Here is a 22,295-nt window from a genome sequence, read left to right on the forward strand (position 1 = left end):
TTTTGGAGGTGCAAGAGAAGGAGGTGAGAGAGTGCTTTTGTCATGAGTAAACCAAAGGACGTCATGTGCCAGCAATAGCAGTCAGTACTTTCCAGAAGATGCACAGCGGTTTAAAATGTTCTCAATTACTATATCCCATCTGAAAAAAACAAAAACAAGTTAAGGTGGTCCAGCTGTTTTTAGAGCAACTGTCTAGGCTAATTTGCATAATTATCACAGGAACTATTGCTTGCCAATACACAGACACAAGTGGAAATCCAGTTTGAATTACGCACTCAGTGGGAATAGAGTGTTTTCACGACGTGTCATCAATCGGCCATATTAACAGGACTGAACGTAATCGATGCCACTGATCCGAATGAAACTTGCTAACTGCTGCTAAAAAGGTCAGCTATTGTCATGTTTTAAAATGTACTAATTGGTCAGACCAGGAAAATACAATGGGAGTGCTATAGACTACCAAACATTATAACAAATCAAGGAGAAGAGTGCAAAAAAGGTCTGAGGAACAAAAGGTGTTTGTGGTTGGCCAAACTGAACCAGAATAAAGAATTTCCAGGGCAAGAATCCTGACAACATTCATGTTTGTTCTTAACATTTCTGGTCAGGTATGTGAAATATTAGTCTAATATCTAAATGAATACTACTCGTACAAATCTTTATCACCCAATAACTTTAGTTTGTCAAAACGTTGCGCTCTTAGTACTGCTTACTAAGTCTATGTTTTAGCAGCTTCCACATGTTTTTTCCATGGTTTAGACAGCATAAATTAGCAAAACAACGTATTCAGTAATACATTAATCATGCAATCCATGCTGTTGTTTACATCTGAGTAACCCCAGTATGGCCGCACATCCGGATAACTCAGGGGTGCCCAATCCTGTTCCTGGAGATCTACCTACCTGCAGACTTTAGTTTCGGCCTTGCTCCAATGCAGCTGTCTGTAATTATCAAGTGCCACCTAAGAGATTAATTAGCTGGTTCAGGTGTATTTAATCAGGGTTGGAGCTGAACTTAGCAGGATAGTAGTTCTAGAGGAACAGGATTTGGCACCCCTGGGTAACTGATGCTAACGACGAACACAAAGATGAAAAAATACTGTAGCAGGCAGAGCAAACTCACCTAACCATGCACAAAATATTGGAAGATAATCCTAAATACTGAATTACAGACAGTGTAAATATGCTTCTATCCATTGGGCAAGAAGTCTGGTTTCATGCTGTGTCTCACGAACCACCACAGCACACACAGGCTTCCATCCAGTGACATAATAGCATGAAACGGATCATGAGTTGGTGTAGATCACAAAATGTATCTGACCCATTCTACATAGAATGGTATATATTACAGCGATATGGATGAGACTGTGGCTGTCATATGCTATCAAATGCGGCTTTACCTAACTCAGTGCCTCTGGCCCAAGCTGTGATAAAAGCGAAATACTATTGGCTATTTAAAAAAATCCTGTTACAGAAAATTATGTCCCTACGTCAGATTTTAAGTGGACCTTAAAATTGTAGCTTTGGTTTGTTTACAGCAGTAACCAAGAAAATGTATTGCTGCTGTTCTGTAAGCACCACCTGCTGTCAGACAGTGATATTGCATCTCATTCAGCACATCTGCTAGTTCTGTTTTACACAATTATGTTTAATATAGCATAATTTCACAAAGCTAATGTCAGACCATTCTGATTATGCTTAAAACTTTGCAGTTATACCATCTAAAAAAAAACATGACCTGTTTAATGCATTCTGATTCCTATCAAGGCACAGTCAAGGAAAAATCATAATAAACCATGATACAGATTTTTGGTCAAACCACGCACCACTAACAGCTATTCTATGACAGTTAATACATAGTTAACACAATCACCAAAAAGTTCATTTTTACAACATGATCTGAATGTTTCATTCACGAATCGTGATGCTGTTCTTGAGCTGTTAAACTGAGAACCGCTCTGGCCATTAGTTTGACAAAACGGATGCTTCCTCATCCGATCAGTGGGTTCTGACAAAGAAAAAGAGAGTGAATTCAAATCAACACTTAGGATAATGAGCCGGTGAATTGAGCCGATTGGATTGGTCTGCAAATTGCTTCATTTTAATCGCCATCACTGATGAACCTGGTTCATCATCTGAACATTAATTCTTCCTGAACAACTGGGATTTGCCCACAGATGGGCCTTCAGGTTACTCATGATCCACTCCCATGCATGTTTTCATCTTAGTTAAAACGCTTTTTATTGTTTATTTGTCCCTCACCTCATTTCTTTGCCCCCTGCTTGGCCTTTGGCTCTGTGCCACTCTGTGCTTGAGTTTTTTGGTTTGCCCCACCTCCAGCCTTGACATCTCACATCCTCGCACTAACCCAGAGAGCACAGGAGTTGTGTGTATGTGTGTGTTTGAGCGTCTTCCCTGCTTTCTCCTATGTGGTTAGCATTGCTTTCATGGTGTCATTGTGCTCGTCATGTGAAGAGGAATTTTGTCCTTACTTTTCTGTGTGTTTGTGTGTGTGTGTGTGTGTTTCCTCTACAGTATTGCCAGATGCGAGACGAGGTGTTTAAGTCTAATCTAGTGTGTGCCTTCATTGTTCTCTTCTTCATCACTGGAATACAGAGCTTACTTCCATCTGCAAGGTAAAACACATACTATACTGATGGCCATATCCACCACAGACATTGAGGTTGACACTCAATCTGTTTGGGTTTATGATCATATTGAAGGCATGGATTCATATTTCCAGTAGTGTTTGATGTGGGGTTTTCAATGAAATTTGATTCAGTCTCGAATATTCGATTACTCCCACGATAGCAACGTATAATATGTGATCACTCATGTTTGTAGGATGGTCACTATGGTGATACAGTTCTCCGTCCTCATCTTGCTGCACTGTTGCCTTGTTGTTGTGACAACGGCGGAGGACTATAAGTGTTTGCCGCTGGTTTTGCGAAAAGCGTGTTGCTGGGTGAACGAAACATATGCGGCGCGGAACGTCGTCATCTTCCTCTCCATCCTCATAAACTTCCTTGCTGCCATGATCAACATAGTAAGCAAATGTTTTTATTTTTCATTTCATCATTATACTATTCCAGATGTTATTGTGGATATATAACGTTTCAATTTGTGAGCTGAACCAGTTTCAACTCAAGAATTATAGACCAACTGTGGAATATGAATTAATGTATATTCTTGATAGAGTCTAGTGACAAACTTGTACAAAAATCACCAGTCTTTGACTAAAGAGAAAGATTGTACAATATATGGCTCAAAATTTGCAAACAGGGAAAAAAACAGGAAGAGAAAAAGTATAATACAAAATATCACCAAATAAAGAAAACATAAAAAAGGTAAGCAAAAGTCGTAAAGGTAAAGAGTTCCAGAGCATGGGACCAAGAACTGAAAAAGATACAGAATAACTTACGACTTTTTCTGATTTAACGGATTTGAAGGAAATTATTTTCCATCCAATTCTTGATGTCCTCTACACAAGCCAGCAAAGAGGACACTGAATCTGAACCTGATTTTAGAGGAAAATAAAGCTGAGTATCATCTGCATAATTGTCATCTGAAAATTTATGAGACTCAAATATAAAACGAAGAGGGAGCAAATACAGGCAGAATAAAATCAGACAGAGAATAGAGCCCTAGGGTACCCCACAAGTGATGGGAACTGAACTTGATGAAAATTCACCTTTTTCATTCATCTTTTTAACAGGATGCAGTGACCTACCAATAATAGAAGAATAATACAGTCACCAGAGTCTGCATATAGCAAAAAAGAACCATTTTTGGTTCCACAAAGAACCATTCAGTGAAACGTTCTTTCTTATCTTTTTATAATCTGAAGAACCTTCTTTTGCCACAAAGAACCTTTTGTGAAACAGAAAGGTTCCTCACATGTTAAGGTTCTTTATGGAACCATTTAGACAAAAAAGGTTCTATGGCATCGTGAAAGAGTGTACTATCCATAACAGAGCAGACTTGTCACTGTGTTTGCTCTAAAGCAAATTTAAATAAATGAAATGTAACAAATCTTATTACATTATAATAGTTATTTATAGTTACTTTAGATAAATAATTTTATTTATTGGCCTAAATAAATTACGTTACTCAGAGACTTATTTTTATGGTCTCTTATAACAAAAATAATTTATTTAAACCCATGAAAATGCAGATCCTGTTGTAAATCATAGTGTAAAATCATTTAAAACTGTTGTTCCATTATTAGCAGATTTTGACTCAATATCTCAATAAAAGTGATCTTTAAAAACACTAATAACTTAATGTCAGTTAAATTCAACTTTGGCAAATTTCAAAATAAAAATCAGGTTTTTATACTGTATATTATAATGTTGTGATGCCTAAATTCTATCTAAAACATTTGATCTTAATTTTTATTAGAATATTATCAGTTACTGACATTTTTGGCTTATCAAAAATGTTACATTTAGCTGTCGCAAATCTGTAACTTTGAAAATGAAGGGGGGTTTTTTGGTACTAGGACAGAAGTGGTTTTGATGCAGTTAATTTTATTGTCTCTTATAACAAAAAAACATGTATTTAAAACCCATTAAAATCACTTAAAACTGTTGTTCCATTATTACCCCTTAGTAGATTTTGACTCATATAAAAATCTTTTTGGTTATTGGCCAATATTAGCATTTTTTTTTTTATTATTTAATAAATTAAATATAAATATAACAAAATAATAGTTTTTCATAATGTATGTTATAATGTTGCGATGCTTAAATTTTATCTAAACATTTGATCTTATGTTTTTAATAAAATATGATCAGTTACTGACATTTTTGGCCTGTCAAAAGTTGTACATTTTTTTTGTCGCAAATTCGGTAACTTTAAAAATTAAATTCTATTTTTTTAATATTGACATTTTTTTTGTTATTCAAAAAAAGTTGTAAATCCAGTTGTAAATAATAGTGTAAAATTACTTAAAACTGTTGGTCCATTATTACCCCTAAGCAGATTTTCACTCATATAAATACCATATTGGTTATCGGACGATATTAATGATTGAATTAGTTGATATTACATTTTTTTTTTTACATTTAGAATACTTTTTTCATCATTTAACATTCAAATTTGATCTTTAAAAAACACTTACTGATAACTAATAACTAATAACTTAATGTCAGTTGGCAAATTTCAATGCTAAATATTATTTTTAATGGAATATTATCAGTTACTGATATATTATATGATATTATATAACTACAAAGTTCTGTAACACTTTAGTATACAGACCAGTTCTCACTATTAACTAGTTGCTTATTAGCATGCATATTACTAGCATATTGGCTGTTTATTAGTACTAATAAATCACATATTCTGCAGTACCATAATCTTCATCCTTAATCCTACTTAATGCCTAAACTTAACAACTACCTTACTATTATTAAGCAGTTTATTGTGGCAAAATGTGTAGTTAATAGTAAATTTAATAGTGAGAATTGACCTTCAAATAAACTGTGACCGAATGTTTTTGGAAATGTTATTATGTTGCTCTTTATAGAGATGAATTCTCGAATGCAATCGATTCTCTAACATTTGCACTCTCTTTCTCTTTTATTGTAGCTTTGGTGTGACTTCGATAAATCCGGCTCATTCAGGAACCAGACGTTTAATGCATCTGCCTCAATCCCCGATATCTGCTTCTACCCAGAGGTCTTTTCATCCACTGTCTCCCACACAATCAGACCCACAGCTTCTTGCCAGTTTCAGTCTGTTAAAAGGATTGACAGAATTGTAGCAAATGTGTAAACTGTTTAAAATCAATTCACTCACTGTACAGCAGCGATGGGGTGTTAATGGTGAGGTTGTCTATCTGTTTATTGACAGTATTTCGTGTTTACTGGAGTGTTGGCGATGGTGACGTGTGCAGTGTTCCTCAGACTGAACTCGGTTCTGAAGCTGGCCATCCTGCTGATTATGATCGCTATCTACGCAGTGTTGACCGAGGCCTTCTACACCCCACTCTTTATCCGCTATGACACACTTACACTCAATCAGAGGTATGTACACAAACTCACACATTGTGCCATTCAAGAGCCATTAAAGAAACAATTATAAAGAGCAAAATCATACATCACACTTTAACAGTATGGACGTAATTGTGATGACTCAAGTTAGAAAGATGACGTGGACCAACTAAAAGAGCAATAAATGTCATCCTGTTTCCAAAAGAGCAGTCTGCAGGAGTTTTAATAGATTTCTGCTAGTTTTGTGATTGACGTCACCCAGTCATAAATTTCTGTCTTCTGTCAAACTCTTAATAAGAAGGACAGCTCAAAAGTGGTGTGGTCGTCAAAAATTTAGGTTGGCAGCTGTAAGTTTATAAGTTTAAACCCTGAAATGGTTGCAATTTTGCCAACATACACTGTCAAAAGTTTGGGGATTTAAAAATTGAATTCAATTTAATTTAATAATTTTTAATATATTTTTTTCTTTTGTTAATTCAGCAAGGCTCCATTATATAGAAGCATAAAGACGTTTACTAAGTTACAAAAGATTTGTGTTTTTAAAAAATGCTGTTCTTTTGAACTTTACATTATTTAAAAGAGTAAAATTGTTTACACAAAAATAACAAGCAGTACTATTTTCAGGATTGATAATAATTGGAAATGTTTCTTCAGCACCAAATTAGTATATTAGAATGATATCTGAAGAATCATGTGACACTGAAGACATAATGAAACATTAAATTGTCATAATATTTCACAATAGTACTGTTTTTACTGTATTTTTGATCAAATAAATTCCGCCTTCATGAGCATGAGAAACTTTCTTTCAAAAAACATAAAAAATTGTACCCCAAACTTTTGAACAGTTGTTATTAATCCAGTCTTCAGTGTCCTTCAGAAGTCATTCTTATATGATGATTTTTGGAAGCTGTACTATTTTTTTCAGGATTTGACTTTGATAAATAAAACGATAAAAAGAACAGCTTTTATTTAAAATAGAAATCTTTTGTAACAATATACTCTACCGTTCAAAGTTTGGGGTCAGTAAATGTTTTCTTTTTTTTCCTGAAAGAAATTAATATTTTTATTCAGCAAGAATGTGTTGAATAAAAAGCCATAGTAAAGACTTATATTTTTAGAAGAGATTGGAATTTTAAATAAACGCTGTTCTTTAACGTTTTATTCATCGAAGAATCCTGAAAAATATTAAGCAACACAACTGTTTCCAACATTGGTAATAAAAGTAATAAATCAGCATATTAGATTGATTTCTGAAGGATCATGTGACAATGAAAACTGGAGTAATGGTTGATGAAAATTCAGCTTTGCATCACAGAAATAAATTTACATTTTAAAGTATATTGAAAAAGAAAACTCTTATTTTAAATTGCAAAAACATTTCATATTACTTTAAAAGCATTACAAATCTTACTGATCTCAAACTTTTGAATGGCACTTCATGATAAGTGATATTTCAAAAAGAATAAAAAAATACCATGGTTTTACCATCAGAAAACAAATTAGTTGCAAGTACTGTGCACACAACATTTTTGTGTGTTTTTTAACCATCCTCCCTAGCAATCATGATTGTGCTCCATATTTACTCCTATAATAAGAACACTGTAAATTACTTTGGATAAAACCCACTACCATCTATCATATGGGACCCTGGACCATAATCACTCATAGTCACTTTTATTTAAGTGACTGAATAAGTGTTGAATAAATAAGTGTTCTATTGATGTATGGCTTGTTGAGATGCAACTATTTGAAAATTTGGAAACTGAAGGTGCAAAAAAATCGAAATCTTGATTTCGATTTTTTTCTTGAAAGTTGTCCAAATTAAGTTCTTAGCAATGCATACTAATCAAAAATTAAGTTTGGCTATATTTACGGTAGGAAATGTACAAAATATCTTCATGGAACATGATCTTTACTTAATATCCTAGTGATTTTTGGCATAGAAGAAAAGTCAATAATTTTAACCCTTACAATGTATTTTTGGCTATTGCTACAAATATACCCGTGCAACTTAAGGTTTTGTGGTCCATGGTCACATATAACCCCTAAACAAGAACTAAGCCTTTAAAGCAGAACGAAATCCTGACTTTATATTCCACTTTCATCAAAAATAAACAAACCAGATTGTTTTTTTTTTTTTTTTTCATATCAGATAACATAAGTGTTTAACAAACAGGGTACACTGTGATTATATCATCAAGGCTCTTTATGACATTTCTGACAGATGTCTGTGTTAACTAACTGCACTCTGGTCATTATAAACGTGCTGCGAGCTCATGACTTTCTGTCTCGTTTCCCTGGTTACAGCAAAAACTTCCTGGGAACCAAGGAAACGTCTCTGCTTCTCATGGCGATGTTCCTTTTAGCTGTGTTCTACCACGGCCAACAGGTAATAGACACACACACACACAAACGCTAACCTGACAGTGGATCAGGGGCCATTCAGTGCCTATTTTATAATGTCACGTTTCTAAGAAATGGCTGCAAGTTATTGGCTGCTTCATAAGGTCTCACAGTCAATGTATAAAAGCCCTGCTCTCTCTGACGCACCGTGTGTGCGAAGCTTTTTAAGTTCACTCTACTGATTGTTGTCTTTGATGCCGTAGATCAGGGGAAAGAGCCCATCCGAGTGGTGATGAGCAAGAGAGAAAGAGAAATGAGCGCTGGGTTTTTGTAGGTGTGTATGTGTGTGTGTATGTGTGTGTGTGTGTGTGTGTGTGTGTGTGTGGTGTCGGCACCGCTCTGATTAAGGCACATGGAGTCTCACATATGACCGCAAATGCTTTGTGCTTGTGCCATGTGTTGTGTCCAGCTATAAACTGCCTGCCCGTATTTACCCCCTCCCCTCGAATCTATGGCAACAGCGTGTCATTTAGGCAGGTGGTGCCACTGGCACTGATTGGCCTATGGATTGGGACTCGGCGTGTGTTTCTTGGACAGTGATTTGCTCATTTCTTATTTATGCTCATCTTGGTGTGTGTCGGATGAATGAACAAGCACTCTGTCACTGCAGGTCAGTGGCTACGAGGGTTTATTCTTCATATGCTATTGTTTTTATGAGACATTTATTTGCATATACAGTGGGGTGTAAAGATCAGAGAACACAGAAAATATGAGAATCAAGATTTAATTTCAAAAGAAAAGTTTTTTTGAAAGTGTCAGGATTTTGAAAAAATTAAAACAAAGAAATGTTATATTATAAAATTAGTAAAAGCTATATATGTGATGGACTGTTTTTATTTTTATTTTTTTTTTAATCAAAAGTTTCATTAGTGATCTCTACCTAGACACCACTTTAACCCTATTGTAATTGTTAGAATGGCCAAGGATCAGCAATCTCCACTTGTGTAGACCAAACCGTAAGTCGTAGAGACTTAAAACTTGGAGGGATGGTAGTACTCACACCGTCAACAAGGCTCACCCCAAATTGGCCTGGCATACAGCGAACAAAAGTACAATATTGCTCATAACTCCTAAACTGTCAGTCGCAGGCACTGATTGTGTAGACCAAACCGTAAGTCGTAGAGACTTGGAACTTGGAGGGATGGTAGTACTCACACCGCCGACAACGTCACCAAGGCTTGTCTTACTTGGCCTGATGGGGCGCTACAGCGCTCAAAAGTACGATATTGCTCATAACTCCTAAACTGTTAGTCGCAGGCACTGATTGTGTAGACCAAACCGTAAGTCGTAGAGACTTGGAACTTGGAGGGATGGTAGTACTCACACCGCCGACAACGTCACCAAGGCTTGTCTTACTTGGCCTGATGGGGCGCTACAGCGCTCAAAAGTACGATATTGCTCATAACTCCTAAACTGTTAGTCGCAGGCACTGATTGTGTAGACCAAACCGTAAGTCGTAGAGACATTGTTTTACACCATTTACGAGGCACAAAGTAGCTCCACACTTCATTGGTAGACTTCCAAGGGCCCTAAAATTTAAAACGAGACATTGAGAACTTTGAAAAAGCACTGGTAGTTTATTTACAAGAAGATTTATACAGACAGTACCTTTAGGAAATTTACCATTCGCCGCCATCTTGAATTTAGTCACAATAAGTCGAGTGATGAGCAGGAAGGAAACTAAACTACTCAGTAGCTTCATCGTCCGACATCCTTGCAATTGCCAACTGTCTGCACTAACTCCAGTCCAAAAGTAACGCGAGTACTCACTTGACTTATCAGGTCGTCACTCGACTTATCGTGACTAAATTCAAGATGGCGGCGAACGGTAAATTTCCTGAAGGTACTGTCTGTATAAATCTCCTTGTAAATAAACTACCAGTGCTTTTTCAAAGTTCTCAATGTCTCGTTTTAAATGTCAGGGCCCTTGGAAGTCTACCAATGAAGTGTGGAGCTACTTCGTTCCTCGTAAATGGTGTAAAACAGAGATTTACTTACATGGCTAGTCCGATGCCCGAGGCACCCTCAACGCCAACCTGTTGTTAGCATCGGCTAACTAGCGCTAGATTTCGGAGTGCAGGGGACAAGCCGAGATGAGCTATGAAAGGTGAGTTCACACTCGGTATCATGATTCAACACACTTTAGGTCAATATCACACCAGACTTCACCTTTGAATTTGCCTATAGGCTATTTATTGTGTTTAAAGATTGTACATTATAACACTTCACTTTATTTACCGGTGTTATTTATGAATGTATTAATGCGGTTTGTGCTTATCCATGTTTAACCAGAATTACAACGTAACATTAATAGACATACCAATAGGCCTACCTAAATATGTTTTTATAATTTTATGCTAGCTATCCGAAACTTAATGTATAATGAGCAGCTATAAACTTATATTTTGCCATTTTATAATCTGTGGATATTTTGATGAAAGTAACTCAAAAGTCACTTAAAAGTAGTGTAACGCATTACAATTTAGAGACAGTAATATTGTAATGTAACTGATTACTTTTAAACGACTGTAACTAGTAATATATAATGTATTACATTTTGGAAGTAACTTGCACAACACTGACCGTAAGTCATAGAGACTTGAAACTTGGAAGGATAGTAGTACTCACACCGCCGACAACATCAACAAGGCTCACCCCACTTGGCCTGACAGGGGCACTACAGTGATCAAAATCAACAATTATTAAAAAAAAGTTGAACTTTCAAATCACTGTTGCAAAGGGACACCAAAAAGTTTGAAAGGGCCAGGGACACTTTTAGTGAAATGCCTAAAACTCATGAGATATCTTCGGCAAACTCAGAACACTTTTGTAAGAGCTCAATCTGAGGTCACAGGACAAAAATCATGGAGCTTGGCCACTTGGTGGCGCTATAAGAGAAAAAAAAAACATAAAAATGGCTATACCTATGCAACCGTTTATCTTATCAACATGAAAATAGCTGAGCACAGTCTTGGTCCAAAGTGCCTCAAGTTTCTATAAGGACGTATCTCAAAAAAAACATGGCCACCATTGGCTGATGAAGTTTGAGCGAGTATAAGATCAGGTTAACGGAGGCCAATCGGAACAAAACTCGGTGGGCCTGTTTGACTCAAGGCCCCAAAGGTCTGTGAAATTTGAAGGAAATCGGCCGTTTTTTCGCACATGCATGCGATATTTGTATCATATGATAGAATTCCAAACAACTTAACATGTAGAACCACTGCTGTCAATCAAAATGTTTGTTAAATAATTGAGAAGATGTAAAAAAAAAAAAAAAAAAAAAAACACCTACTTTTGCAAACTAGTTGTAGGTTTTTCACTCAATCTAGAAAAAAAACCTATAGAAGCTATAATGGGGTTGTTTTAGAAAAGAGGCCTGTCCAATTTTCCCCAAAATCTTATAAAGCCTAAAGGAAAGCTCAGAACTTTACGAAACCTGTTGAGCACATGCAACAGGTGATTCTAAACAAGCATGCAAAGTTTAAAGGAGATTGGACCACAACTGGCGCTATAACGTCATATGTCATAAATGTTAAAAAACATAATATTTCTGTGGTAAATTACCTGGATTTGCCAAAAATGTTTTTTTAAATAATTGATTTAGGTGGTTACAGGCTTGCTAAATAATGTCTTTTTTCATATGTGCTTATTCAGTGCCATGTTACCATCAAAAACAAAACTAATTCACTGCATCTTTAGTTGCTCTGATGTTGGGAGAAAAGACTCTTACGTTCACTTTTACATCCAACTACAAAACACCTGCGTTGCTTACGAGACATTGTTGTCACTACAGCTGCTCGAACGCAGAAAAAATGGATAGCATACAATTGGCTGAGGGCGGGAATATGTTAATAAGGGACAGTCTGTTAGCATTCATGGGCGGGGCATGAGCAGTATGACATCATACTGCTCAGAAAATCAAAACAGCTTGATAATTGAGACTGTTTATGGGTTTTAAAAAAGAAAGAGGGTCAAAAAGGATTTTTGCCTCCGATGTCCCCTTTAAGTGTATTTTGCCTTTCTTCAGTCGCTGTTTTAATTCACTTCATTATATTATTTGGTAACACCTATTAACTATTAACTATGACTTATTAGCTTGCATATTACTAGAATATTGGCCATTTATTAGCAGTAATTAAGCACCTATTAATGCTTCATTCTACATGACTTTATTCTACATCCCTAATCCTACCCAATACCTAAACCTAACAACTACTTTACAAACTATTAATAAGCAGCAAATTAGGAATTTATTGAGGGAAAAGTCATAGTTAATAGTTAATAGGTGTTACCTGTTCTAAAGTGTTACCTATTATTTATACTTAAAACAAGTAAAAAGTAAAAAAATAAAAAAATAAATAGAGCCACTACTGGGACATGGTAATGGGGAAAACATTGAGATGGTAGGAAAATTATATTTCAGTGGTTTTGTGATGCTCACAAAACTTTTGTGATGGAAAAATGAGAGAAAAATGTTTGAATACTTTTGTGATAAAACAAAAAGCAATACTTTTGCAAGAGAGTTCAAATGCTTTGTGAGCCAACGCAAAAGCAATGAAATATAATTTTTCTCCCATTTCATATTTTTGTCTCCTTAGGGGCTTCATAAAAACAGAACGATCAGTGGAGTGTGATACATTCTTTGAAAACAAGTCTTCATATATTATGCATCTTGGCTTCTCAATTAAATGTCTTGTTTTAAGGATTTTAAGATATTTTAACAAAACTGAATAATTAAAAACATCCAAAAAATTGTTTTGCAGTGTAGACAGAACTGAGATTAAAAAGAAAGCCAGTGGCTTTAGTTTTTGCTTTAGTGCGTCTGTTTAGTCTTTCTAAAGAGAAAAATCCAGGACAAAGTAAATACTTTCTATAAACGGAGAACTCTAATGAGAGTTCTCAAAGGCAATGAAATGGCGTAAATTCAGCACGTTCCCCTTGATTAAACTGTGAATGCAGGTACATGCCTCGCTCAAGGGAATAAGGCATGAGGGGATATAACTTTTGTATTATCTGCTGAGTGAGAGCCTTGAGAGCCAGTACGTCACCACTAAAGAGCTTAGCACATCATTTTATCATGGATAAAACAATGCATTCATTTTAGCCACTATTGTAACAGCTGCTCTTCCACCGGCCAAACCTCAACTGTTTAAATTACTGTTCTAACAGCGATAAAGTCCCGGAGACTCAAAACTGGGCCTCCCTCAGACACATAAAACTTTAAAAACTCATTTGTATTAAACTCTTTTTATATAGTTTGCTTTTGTCACAAGTAATTTGGTTGATATGCACTGCTTTAATTGTCTACTCTCTAAGTGTGTGCGTCCGTCTCTGTGTGTGTGCATGTGTTTTAGAGGTTAATGGAGGTTAGTCTTGATGTGTTTTTAATAATCAGTCGGACAGTCATACACCCCTGTCTCCCCCACTTGCATAATTACTGCTCATAAAATCATCTTTCGCTCCATATTCAGTTTGAGAGCATACGCAAATAAATGCACGCACACATGCATTTTACACTCATACACATGCATAAACACTTACATCACACCCTGACTGTTAGTAAATTAATTTTTCAATCTGGACGCCTTTGTGAAACTGTTTCAATTAAAGCTGGATATTAATGAATGCAGATGAGCGTGTGTTACTGCTTAATTAGAGGAGACCTTGTTGGAGCTCTTCATTTGGAGGAGAGCTGATGGGAGCCAAGCTGAACAGAGATATCAGAAACGCAGCACGGCTCACTTCCTGTTAGAATCGAGACGTGTATCGCAAAGGGTCACGACACTGCCAAAGCATTTAAGGGTACTTACTGAGTACAGTGTATGAAAGGAATAAAACAGTGATGTCAGAAGGGATGTCATCATGTAGTCTTGTTGCTTGGGGACAAAAGGAGATTTTTAGCTTGCAGAATATCTAGGGTGGTTTTTTTTTTTTTTTCATGGAGTGAAGGTAGGTGGTTGTAAGAAGTGGCTGTCAAGCTCCGAAAAGCACATTTTTCAAAAGTGCGCCTGGTTTTTGACACAAATTTTAGTTTCAATTTGATTCTGATTCCCAAGCTTATGATGCATTCAGATTTCCCGTTTGATATTGATTATTTGGATATATATCAAGTACACTACATGCCAAATTTTCTCAAGGCAACAAAAATCTCTCAACTAATACTGAAAAATATACATGAGGATCAGGTACTACATTACTATAATATTAAGGTTAAAATAAACTGATTTGTAAAAAAAACCTCTTAAATATACACTCAGTTTAGTTTTTATAATAATAAAGTTAGAATTACATAATTATATACATATTACATAACTCTACTCCAATTCGTTTTTTGAAATATAAACATGTAAATGTTGGCTGTCATACAAGCCTGACAATATTATTCAAACATAAACATTGAAGAAAAGTAAAAAATTTAATGAATATCTTATATGGTGCATATATTTAGGAAAATGCTCCTTTCTATAGTTTACTTTTTTAACTGACTAACGAGTTTTTTCTGAGGTAAATGACATTTTGTTTACAAGCGGTTATGTTAAAATCTTTGTGCGGTTGAAATTGACAGAATTTGAAATCTGAGACTTCATTTCATATCGAAAGTAAAAAAAAAAAAAAGCACAAAAAAAGCTTATTGCAATTTATTGGATGGGAAGTGCGCAACAATGTTCTGTTTATTAACTGAAAACAGTCAAGACTAATCGATTCTTGGGATTTAAGAATCAATATTGTTTCGTAAAAATGAGAATCGATAAAAATTGAGAAATATTTTTTTTTTACTCAGCCCTAATCAAAAGTATCAGTAAATACTTTATATTTCAAATAAATGCTGTTCTTGTGAAGTTTTCGCAAAAAAAAAAAAAAAAAAAAAAAATATATATATATATATATATATATATATATATATATATATTACTAAGAAATGTTTCTTGAGCACCAAATCAACATGTTAAAGTTATTTCTGAAGGATCATGCGACACTAAAGACTGAAGTAATGGCTGCAAAATATTCACAGGAGTAAATGTATTTGGAATTTAATTTATTTTAATTAAAGTGTATTAAATTGTAAAAAGCAGTATTTCAGTATATTATTTAGATTTCCTAGTCAACTAAATCCAGCCTTTGTCATAACAGACTTCTTTCAGAAGCATTTATAAAATTGATTAACCTCAAACTTTTGAATAGTGGCATACTTTGTCCTTTTAAGAGAGTAAAGTTGAAGTTTAGATTGGAGGAGAAGGTCTTAAACCCTTATTAATCTGTCTGTGACATTTCAAAGCACTGAAGTTTAATTACTTTAATGTGACGTTTTACATTGCTGATAGTCCCAGATGAGACATCATGATTCATCTTGTAAAGCTGAAGGACAGCTGTGAATGAATGTGTTCCAAAGAAAGTTAAAGGGGCTATATGCAACTTTTCCCCCAAAATAAACGTAACAATAGCCTTTTTATTTGACCATTTATGACTCAAACATCTCCCGATGAGCATACTGACACCTTGTCAGCTCACAGTGGGTGCACCTAAGCCTGTATCCTATTTTTCCTATTTTCTGTCGGGTCGGATTTTTCGCGCGCTGTCTGCGGATGTGACGTCAAGCGCGTTCATGTTAAACGTTTCAGATCACTCTGCCACCACCGCTAGTCAGCAATTAGCCTATTATTGCAAACAAACTTAGTTTCTCAAACAGTATATGTATTTGACTGTTCTTACCTCTGTAAACATAATGTTGACTTCTTTGCAGCGGATGACTTGTGAAGTTTGCACGTACGAGCGCGCGCTGCGAGAGCGAGCAGAAAGGAAGAGCAGTTCCGGTTTTTTTGGCCACAGGTGTCAGTCCCGAGTTTAAATTTCAGAAAATTGCATATAGCCCCTTTAAATGAAGTAGAGCAAATTCATAAATTGGGCAGAGGACTCAAGGCTTTACTGGTTTAGTTACCAGGAAGTAGAAATGACCCAGATGCAGACTGTCCCACATAATACTGTGCGCAAACAAGACATTAAAGAAGTCATAGGCCATCACTTAAAAAACAGCAAGTGAAAACACACCTGAATTTTGACTCCATTTACATAGAATAAACATTTCCTGATAACTTACTTACCCCTATGCCATCTAAGAAATCACGTTTTTTGAGGAAAACTTTCCAGGATTTTTTTCCATGTGCAGTTTCAAAGGGCTCCAGCCGAGGAATAAGGGTTTTATCTAGCAAAAAGTTTGATCATTTTCTAATAAAATTAAAATGTATATGCTTTTTACCCACAAATTATTATGCACTGCGTAATCACGTTAGAAAAGCTGTTAAGCACGGTTAGTTCTCTGTCTGTGTACTTCAGTTCAAAAAGGTAGGGTAGGGCGTCCAATTTCAAAATCACATTGTTGTTTTACCTTTTTTTGTAAAGGGTGTTTGACTTTCTTTGCACGTTTGCTTTGTAAACACTGGTTACATAATGCGTAAGGTCGAGCTAGTGCAAGACTATTTCTTTAAAATTCAGTTCAGGTGCTTTTGATATTTTGTGATCCAGTCACTGAAACCACATACTCTACCAGAAGTGGTCAGGAGTGCATGTGATTTGTAATGTAAACACTAATCTGTCCTGAAGCCTCATAGACAGAGCTTTTTGCACTTTGTCAACATCCAATAACACAAATATTGTAAATGATATGTGTTTGTGAAATCAGAGACTCTTCTTTTGAAACCGAACACTAGTTGCCACAGGAGACACATTTGAGACGCTTGTCCAGATATTAACAGCAAAATGTATTGGCTGACCACTGAGCTTTCACTGCTCTGGGGCTCGGCATCTGCTTATAACAGTGGGAGGAATGAATGAGAAGTCTGCCAAAAAACCTGATGCTTGTTAGCAGAACGATGATCCCGAAGCCACATTAACTTTTTAATTAACCTACTGGAGTGCCTCAGAAACAAAAATGTGAGTAACCTACAATGGCCTACTTAAAGACTAGTATAACTCAACTGAGAATATGGCACTGTTTAAACACGATGTTGCACAAATCTGATTAACCTCAAAAAAACAGAGCAAATCTGCACGGAGCAATGGGCCAGAATCACACCTACAAAAATAAGCTAAAGCACTTATAATAGGGATGTAACAGTATTATCAATATCGTGGTATCATGATAGCAAAACTGTCTCGATATTTAAACTTCTTATTCTAAAATAAAAAGTCTTTAAAGTTGTGTTTTAGGCTATTATGCTTTGGCGCAGTATCTGTCAAACAAAAGCACAATGTCTCTTCTTTAAGTCTGTATGTTTGTAAGCAAAGCGTGCACTTCGTTCAGGTGATCAGCTCATGATCCGGTGTTTTCCGTGCCTCAGACCGGCTCAGTTCACAGTGAATGCAGTAAACTCCTTTATTGCATGTGATTATTGCAACGCAACAGACACCAGTTATGCTTTATTTTCATGGCAGATTATTACAGCATTTCACTAGATTTGTAGTGAGATGTATTTGAATGCCTGTTTTCATTGAAGCTGGAGTTTTTCGTCAAAATAAAAGCTTAAAAGTGCAGTATGGATTGCTGACAACTATCGGTTTAAATGGACAACGTTACTGCAGTTCAGATTTAAAATATTTCTTTCAAGTGTAGAAATTAGTAAAGAAATATTGTAATTTTCCTACTGTAGTGTAAAGAAAAAAAACAATATACCTATGAAATATTCATTTTCATTTATTACACAGTGCAGTTGTTTTACAATATATGGCTATTACTGTCATTGGAATAACAATAATATAAATTGTTGTTATTATTATAACATTCTAATTTTTTGGCTTCCTAAAACACCAGTGTGAATGCAGTTTAGACGGAGACAGTGTACCACTAATAAAAAAGAGGGTTGAATCCCCTTTAAAGTTTAGTTACACGTCAATTCAACTTTTTTCTGACTTAAAAGAGTAGTTCACTTTCAGAACAAAAATGTACAGATAATGTACTCACCCCCTTGTCATCCAAGATGTTCATGTCTTTCTTTCTTCAGTCATAAAGAAAAAGGAAAACATTTCAGGAATTCTCTCCATATAATGGATTTCTATGGTGCCCCCGAGTTTGAACTTCCAAAATGCAGTTTAAATGCAGCTTCAAAGGGCTCTAAATGATCCCATCTGTGGAAGAAGTGTCTTATCTAGTGAAACAATCGGTTATTTTCTAAAAACATTTACAATTTATATACTTTTTAATCTCAAACGCTTGTCTTGCCGAGCCAGACAAGATAAGCATTTAAGGTTAAAAATGATATAAATTGTAATTTATTTTTTTTAGAAAATAACCCATCGTTTGGCTAGATAAGACCCGTTCTTGGCTGGGATCGTTCAGAGCCCTTTGAAGCTGCATTTTGGAAGTTCAAACTTGGAACTACATATCTTAAGAAGCTGCATTTAAACTGCATTTTGGAAGTTCAAACTCGGGGGCACCATAGAAATCCATTATATGGAGAGAAATCCTGAAATGTTTTACTCAAAAAACATAATTTCCTTACGACTGAAGAAAGAAAGACATGAACATCTTGGATGACAAGAGGGTGAGTGCATTATCTATAAATTTCTGTTCTGAAAGTGAACTACTCCTTTAAGTTTTGTGAGATTAAGAATTGTGAGATTTTGATATCATTCCATTCCTAACTTATAATGTAAAAAATGTTGTCATTGATGCAAATGAATGGCATAAATAGTCAAATGTGGGGTGTCAAATGTCATACTATAGCCGTACATTAAAATAAGAATATTTTTTAAAAATGAACCTACATGTGGATTCAATGTTGTAAAGCATTTCATTCTGATTATGAGTTATTTTCCACATTTAGGAAGAAAGTGCACATCTCTCACATCTTTCCTATCACTGATTACCTACAGATGCTTCCTCTGGTTGCTAGGATTTTTGTGTGCCTTTTTTTTTTTTTTCCAGTGACTGGATTGTGTTTGCTGAGTGTGTATTTGCAATTTATCTGCCTAGTATTGCTGACAGTATTATAGACATACCTATTTTTTTTGTCTCTCTTCTTTGAAACTTAAAGCATTTCTTCTTTTCTTTAGTCTTTGAATCAGAATCAGAATCAGAATGAGCTTTATTGCCAGGTATGTTTACACATACTAGGAATTTGTTTTAGTGACAGCAGCTCCACAGTGCAATAGAGTGACAGTGACAAGACAAGACATAGATTATAAAAAAGAACAATATACAAGTACACAAGACAAAGTGCAAAGTGCAAAATAGCAAAAACACAATATACAGAGTATGCCATTACTAGGTACAGGTATATTAGGTGCAAATTGGATGTAAGTAGGTATTAATAAATACTGAATAGATTAATAAAGTGTATAATAGTGCTGCATGTTCCACGTTTACTGACAAGTGTTCATGAGATGGATTGCCTGGGGAAAAAAACTGTTCCGGTGTCTGGTCGTCTTGGTGCTCAGTGCTCTGTAGCGCCGACCAGATGGTAACAGTACAAAGAGCGAGTGTGCTGGATGTGAGGGGTCCAGAGTGATTTTGCCAGCCCTTTTGTGCACTCTGGATAAGTAGAGATCTTGAAGGGTAGGAAGGGTTGTACCAATGATTCGCTCAGCAGTCCGGACTATGCGACGTAGTCTTCTGAGATCAGAATTGGTAGCTGAGCTGAACCAGACAGTAATTGAAGTGCAGAGGACGGATTCAATGATGGCAGAGTAAAACTGTTTCAGCAGTTCCTGTGGCAGGTTGAGCTTCCTCAGCTGGCGGAGGAAGTACAGTCTCTGCTGGGCCTTTTTCACAATGGAGTCTATGTGAACATCCCACTTCAGGTCCTGGGAGATGGTATTGCCAAGGAACCTGAATGACTCCACTGTGTTAACAGTGCTGTTCATGATGGTGAGTGGGGGGAGAGCAGGGGGGTTTCTCCTGAAGTCAATAATCATCTCCACATTCTTGAGCGTGTTGAGCTCCAGGTTGTTATGACTGCACCAGACAGCCAGCTCTTTAACCTCCTGTCTGTAAGAAGACTCATCGCCGTCTTGAATGAGGCCGATGAGTGTGGTGTCGTCTGCGAACTTCAGGAGTTTGATAGAGGGGTCTTTAGAGGTACAGTCATTCGTATACAGGGAGAAGAGCAGTGGGGAGAGAACACAACCCTGAGGGGCGCCAGTGCTGATAGTCCAGGTGCTGGATGAGAATTTTCCCAGCCTCACTAGCTGCTGTCTGTCTGTCAGGAAGCTGTTGATCCACTGACAGAGAGCGGTGGGCACGGAGAGCTGAGATAGTTTGGGAAGGAGGAGGTTTGGGATGATGGTGTTAAAGGCTGAAGTGAAGTCACAAACAGGATCCTCACATAAGTCCCTGATTTATCCAGATGCTGCAGGATGAAGTGTAAACCCATGTTCACTGCATCATCTACGGACCTGTTTGCTCGATAAGCAAATTAATTTGCTAATTGCAAAAAAATATTTTAAGCAAGTTTTAAGAAGTTTCTTAATCACCAAATCAGATTAGAATGATTTCTGAAGCATTATGTGACACTTAAGACTAAAGTAATGGCTGCTGAAAATTCAGCTTTGCATCACAGGAATAAATTACATTTCAAAATATATTAAAATAGAAAACAGTTATTTTAAATTGCAATTATATTTTAAAGTATTGCTGTTTGTATTGTATATTTGATCAAATAAATGCAGCTTTGGTGATCATAAGAGACTTTTTTATTTATATAATATTTTTTATCCATCACTGTTCTGAGTTTAGTATAGCATGGGCAAATTCAACATTCAGTTTTAAAGTGTGTATCTGGGCAGATATTGAGCTTTTCCCTGATCGGTTCAGCCGTAGAATATGGTGATCTCTGCCAAGGACTGTGTGAGCCTGATGAATGCTTTGTACAGTAACTGTATAGGGCTGTAACACTGATTGGCTGCCCTGTGTTTTTGCTTGTTTATGTTGATTTAATGTATCTTCTCATGCTTTTTAGTGCTGACTAGCTTTCTTCTCTCTGTCTCTCAGCTGGAGTATACCGCTCGTCTGGACTTCCTATGGCGTGTACAGGCGAAGGAAGAGATAAATGAGATGCGAGAGCTGCGTGAACACAATGAGAACATGCTCCGGAACATTCTCCCCAGCCATGTCGCACGCCACTTCCTGGAGAAAGACAGAGACAATGAGGTAGAGAGACAGAATGGATCTGGGTGTCTCACTCCTTTAGTCTGACAGGAAAAGCATGGCAGCACTTAGACAGCTAGAACATGTGAGGAGAGGATGAATCACTGACACTTTCTCTCGCTTTGTTCTTTGTGCATTATTGGCCTGACAGGCGACTTTTGTAAGCAGTTGAGGGAGTTAAAACTAATTAAGAAAGTTATACAAATCAGTAATTAAGATATGTGATAAGAACTCTGTTTCAAAAATTAGTGACCTGCCTACATAGATAGCATCCTTATTATCACAAAATCTCTTGAAAAGGGATTTTTTTTTTCTTTTTAAAGGGGTAGTTCAACAAAAAATGATTGCTCACCCTCATATTGTTCCAAACCCATTAAACCTTCGTTCATCTTCAGAACACATATTAGGATGTTTTTGATGAAATCTGACAGCTTTCTAAACCAAGCAATGCAACTGACATGTTCACGGCCCAAAAAGGTAGTAAGGACGTGGTTAAAATAGTCCATGTGACATCAGTGGTTCAACTGTAATGTTATGAAGCTACAAGAATACTTTTAGTATGCAAAGAAAAAAAAAATGGTATCAGTCGACACATTTTTGAGTGAACTATCCCTTTAAGAAATTAGTACTTTTATTCAGCAATTATGTATTTCGTTCTTCCTTTATCCCTTCCTTCTTTCTTTCCATCCTCCCTTCTTTCCGTCCTTTCTTTCTTTCTTTCTTTCTTTCTTTCTTTCTTTCTTTCTTTCTTTCCTT

At 36.1% G+C, this 22,295-nt stretch overlaps 1 protein-coding gene across 2 annotated transcripts in view; it reads left to right on the forward strand.

The window, feature by feature from the left end:
- Positions 1-22,295, forward strand: part of adcy8 (adenylate cyclase 8 (brain)) — a 71,943-nt gene that overhangs the window by 43,404 nt on the left and 6,244 nt on the right. For both annotated transcript variants that reach the window (XM_073848941.1, XM_073848940.1), the window contains 6 exons: positions 2,535-2,635; positions 2,844-3,045; positions 5,592-5,681; positions 5,856-6,028; positions 8,306-8,387; positions 21,384-21,542. In XM_073848941.1, coding sequence (XP_073705042.1) covers positions 2,535-2,635; positions 2,844-3,045; positions 5,592-5,681; positions 5,856-6,028; positions 8,306-8,387; positions 21,384-21,542 — 807 coding nt within the window. The remainder of the gene's footprint in view (positions 1-2,534; positions 2,636-2,843; positions 3,046-5,591; positions 5,682-5,855; positions 6,029-8,305; positions 8,388-21,383; positions 21,543-22,295) is intronic.

The sequence above is a fragment of the Garra rufa genome, chromosome 10 (assembly GCF_049309525.1).
Source record: "Garra rufa chromosome 10, GarRuf1.0, whole genome shotgun sequence".
Taxonomy (NCBI): Eukaryota; Metazoa; Chordata; class Actinopteri; order Cypriniformes; family Cyprinidae; genus Garra; species Garra rufa.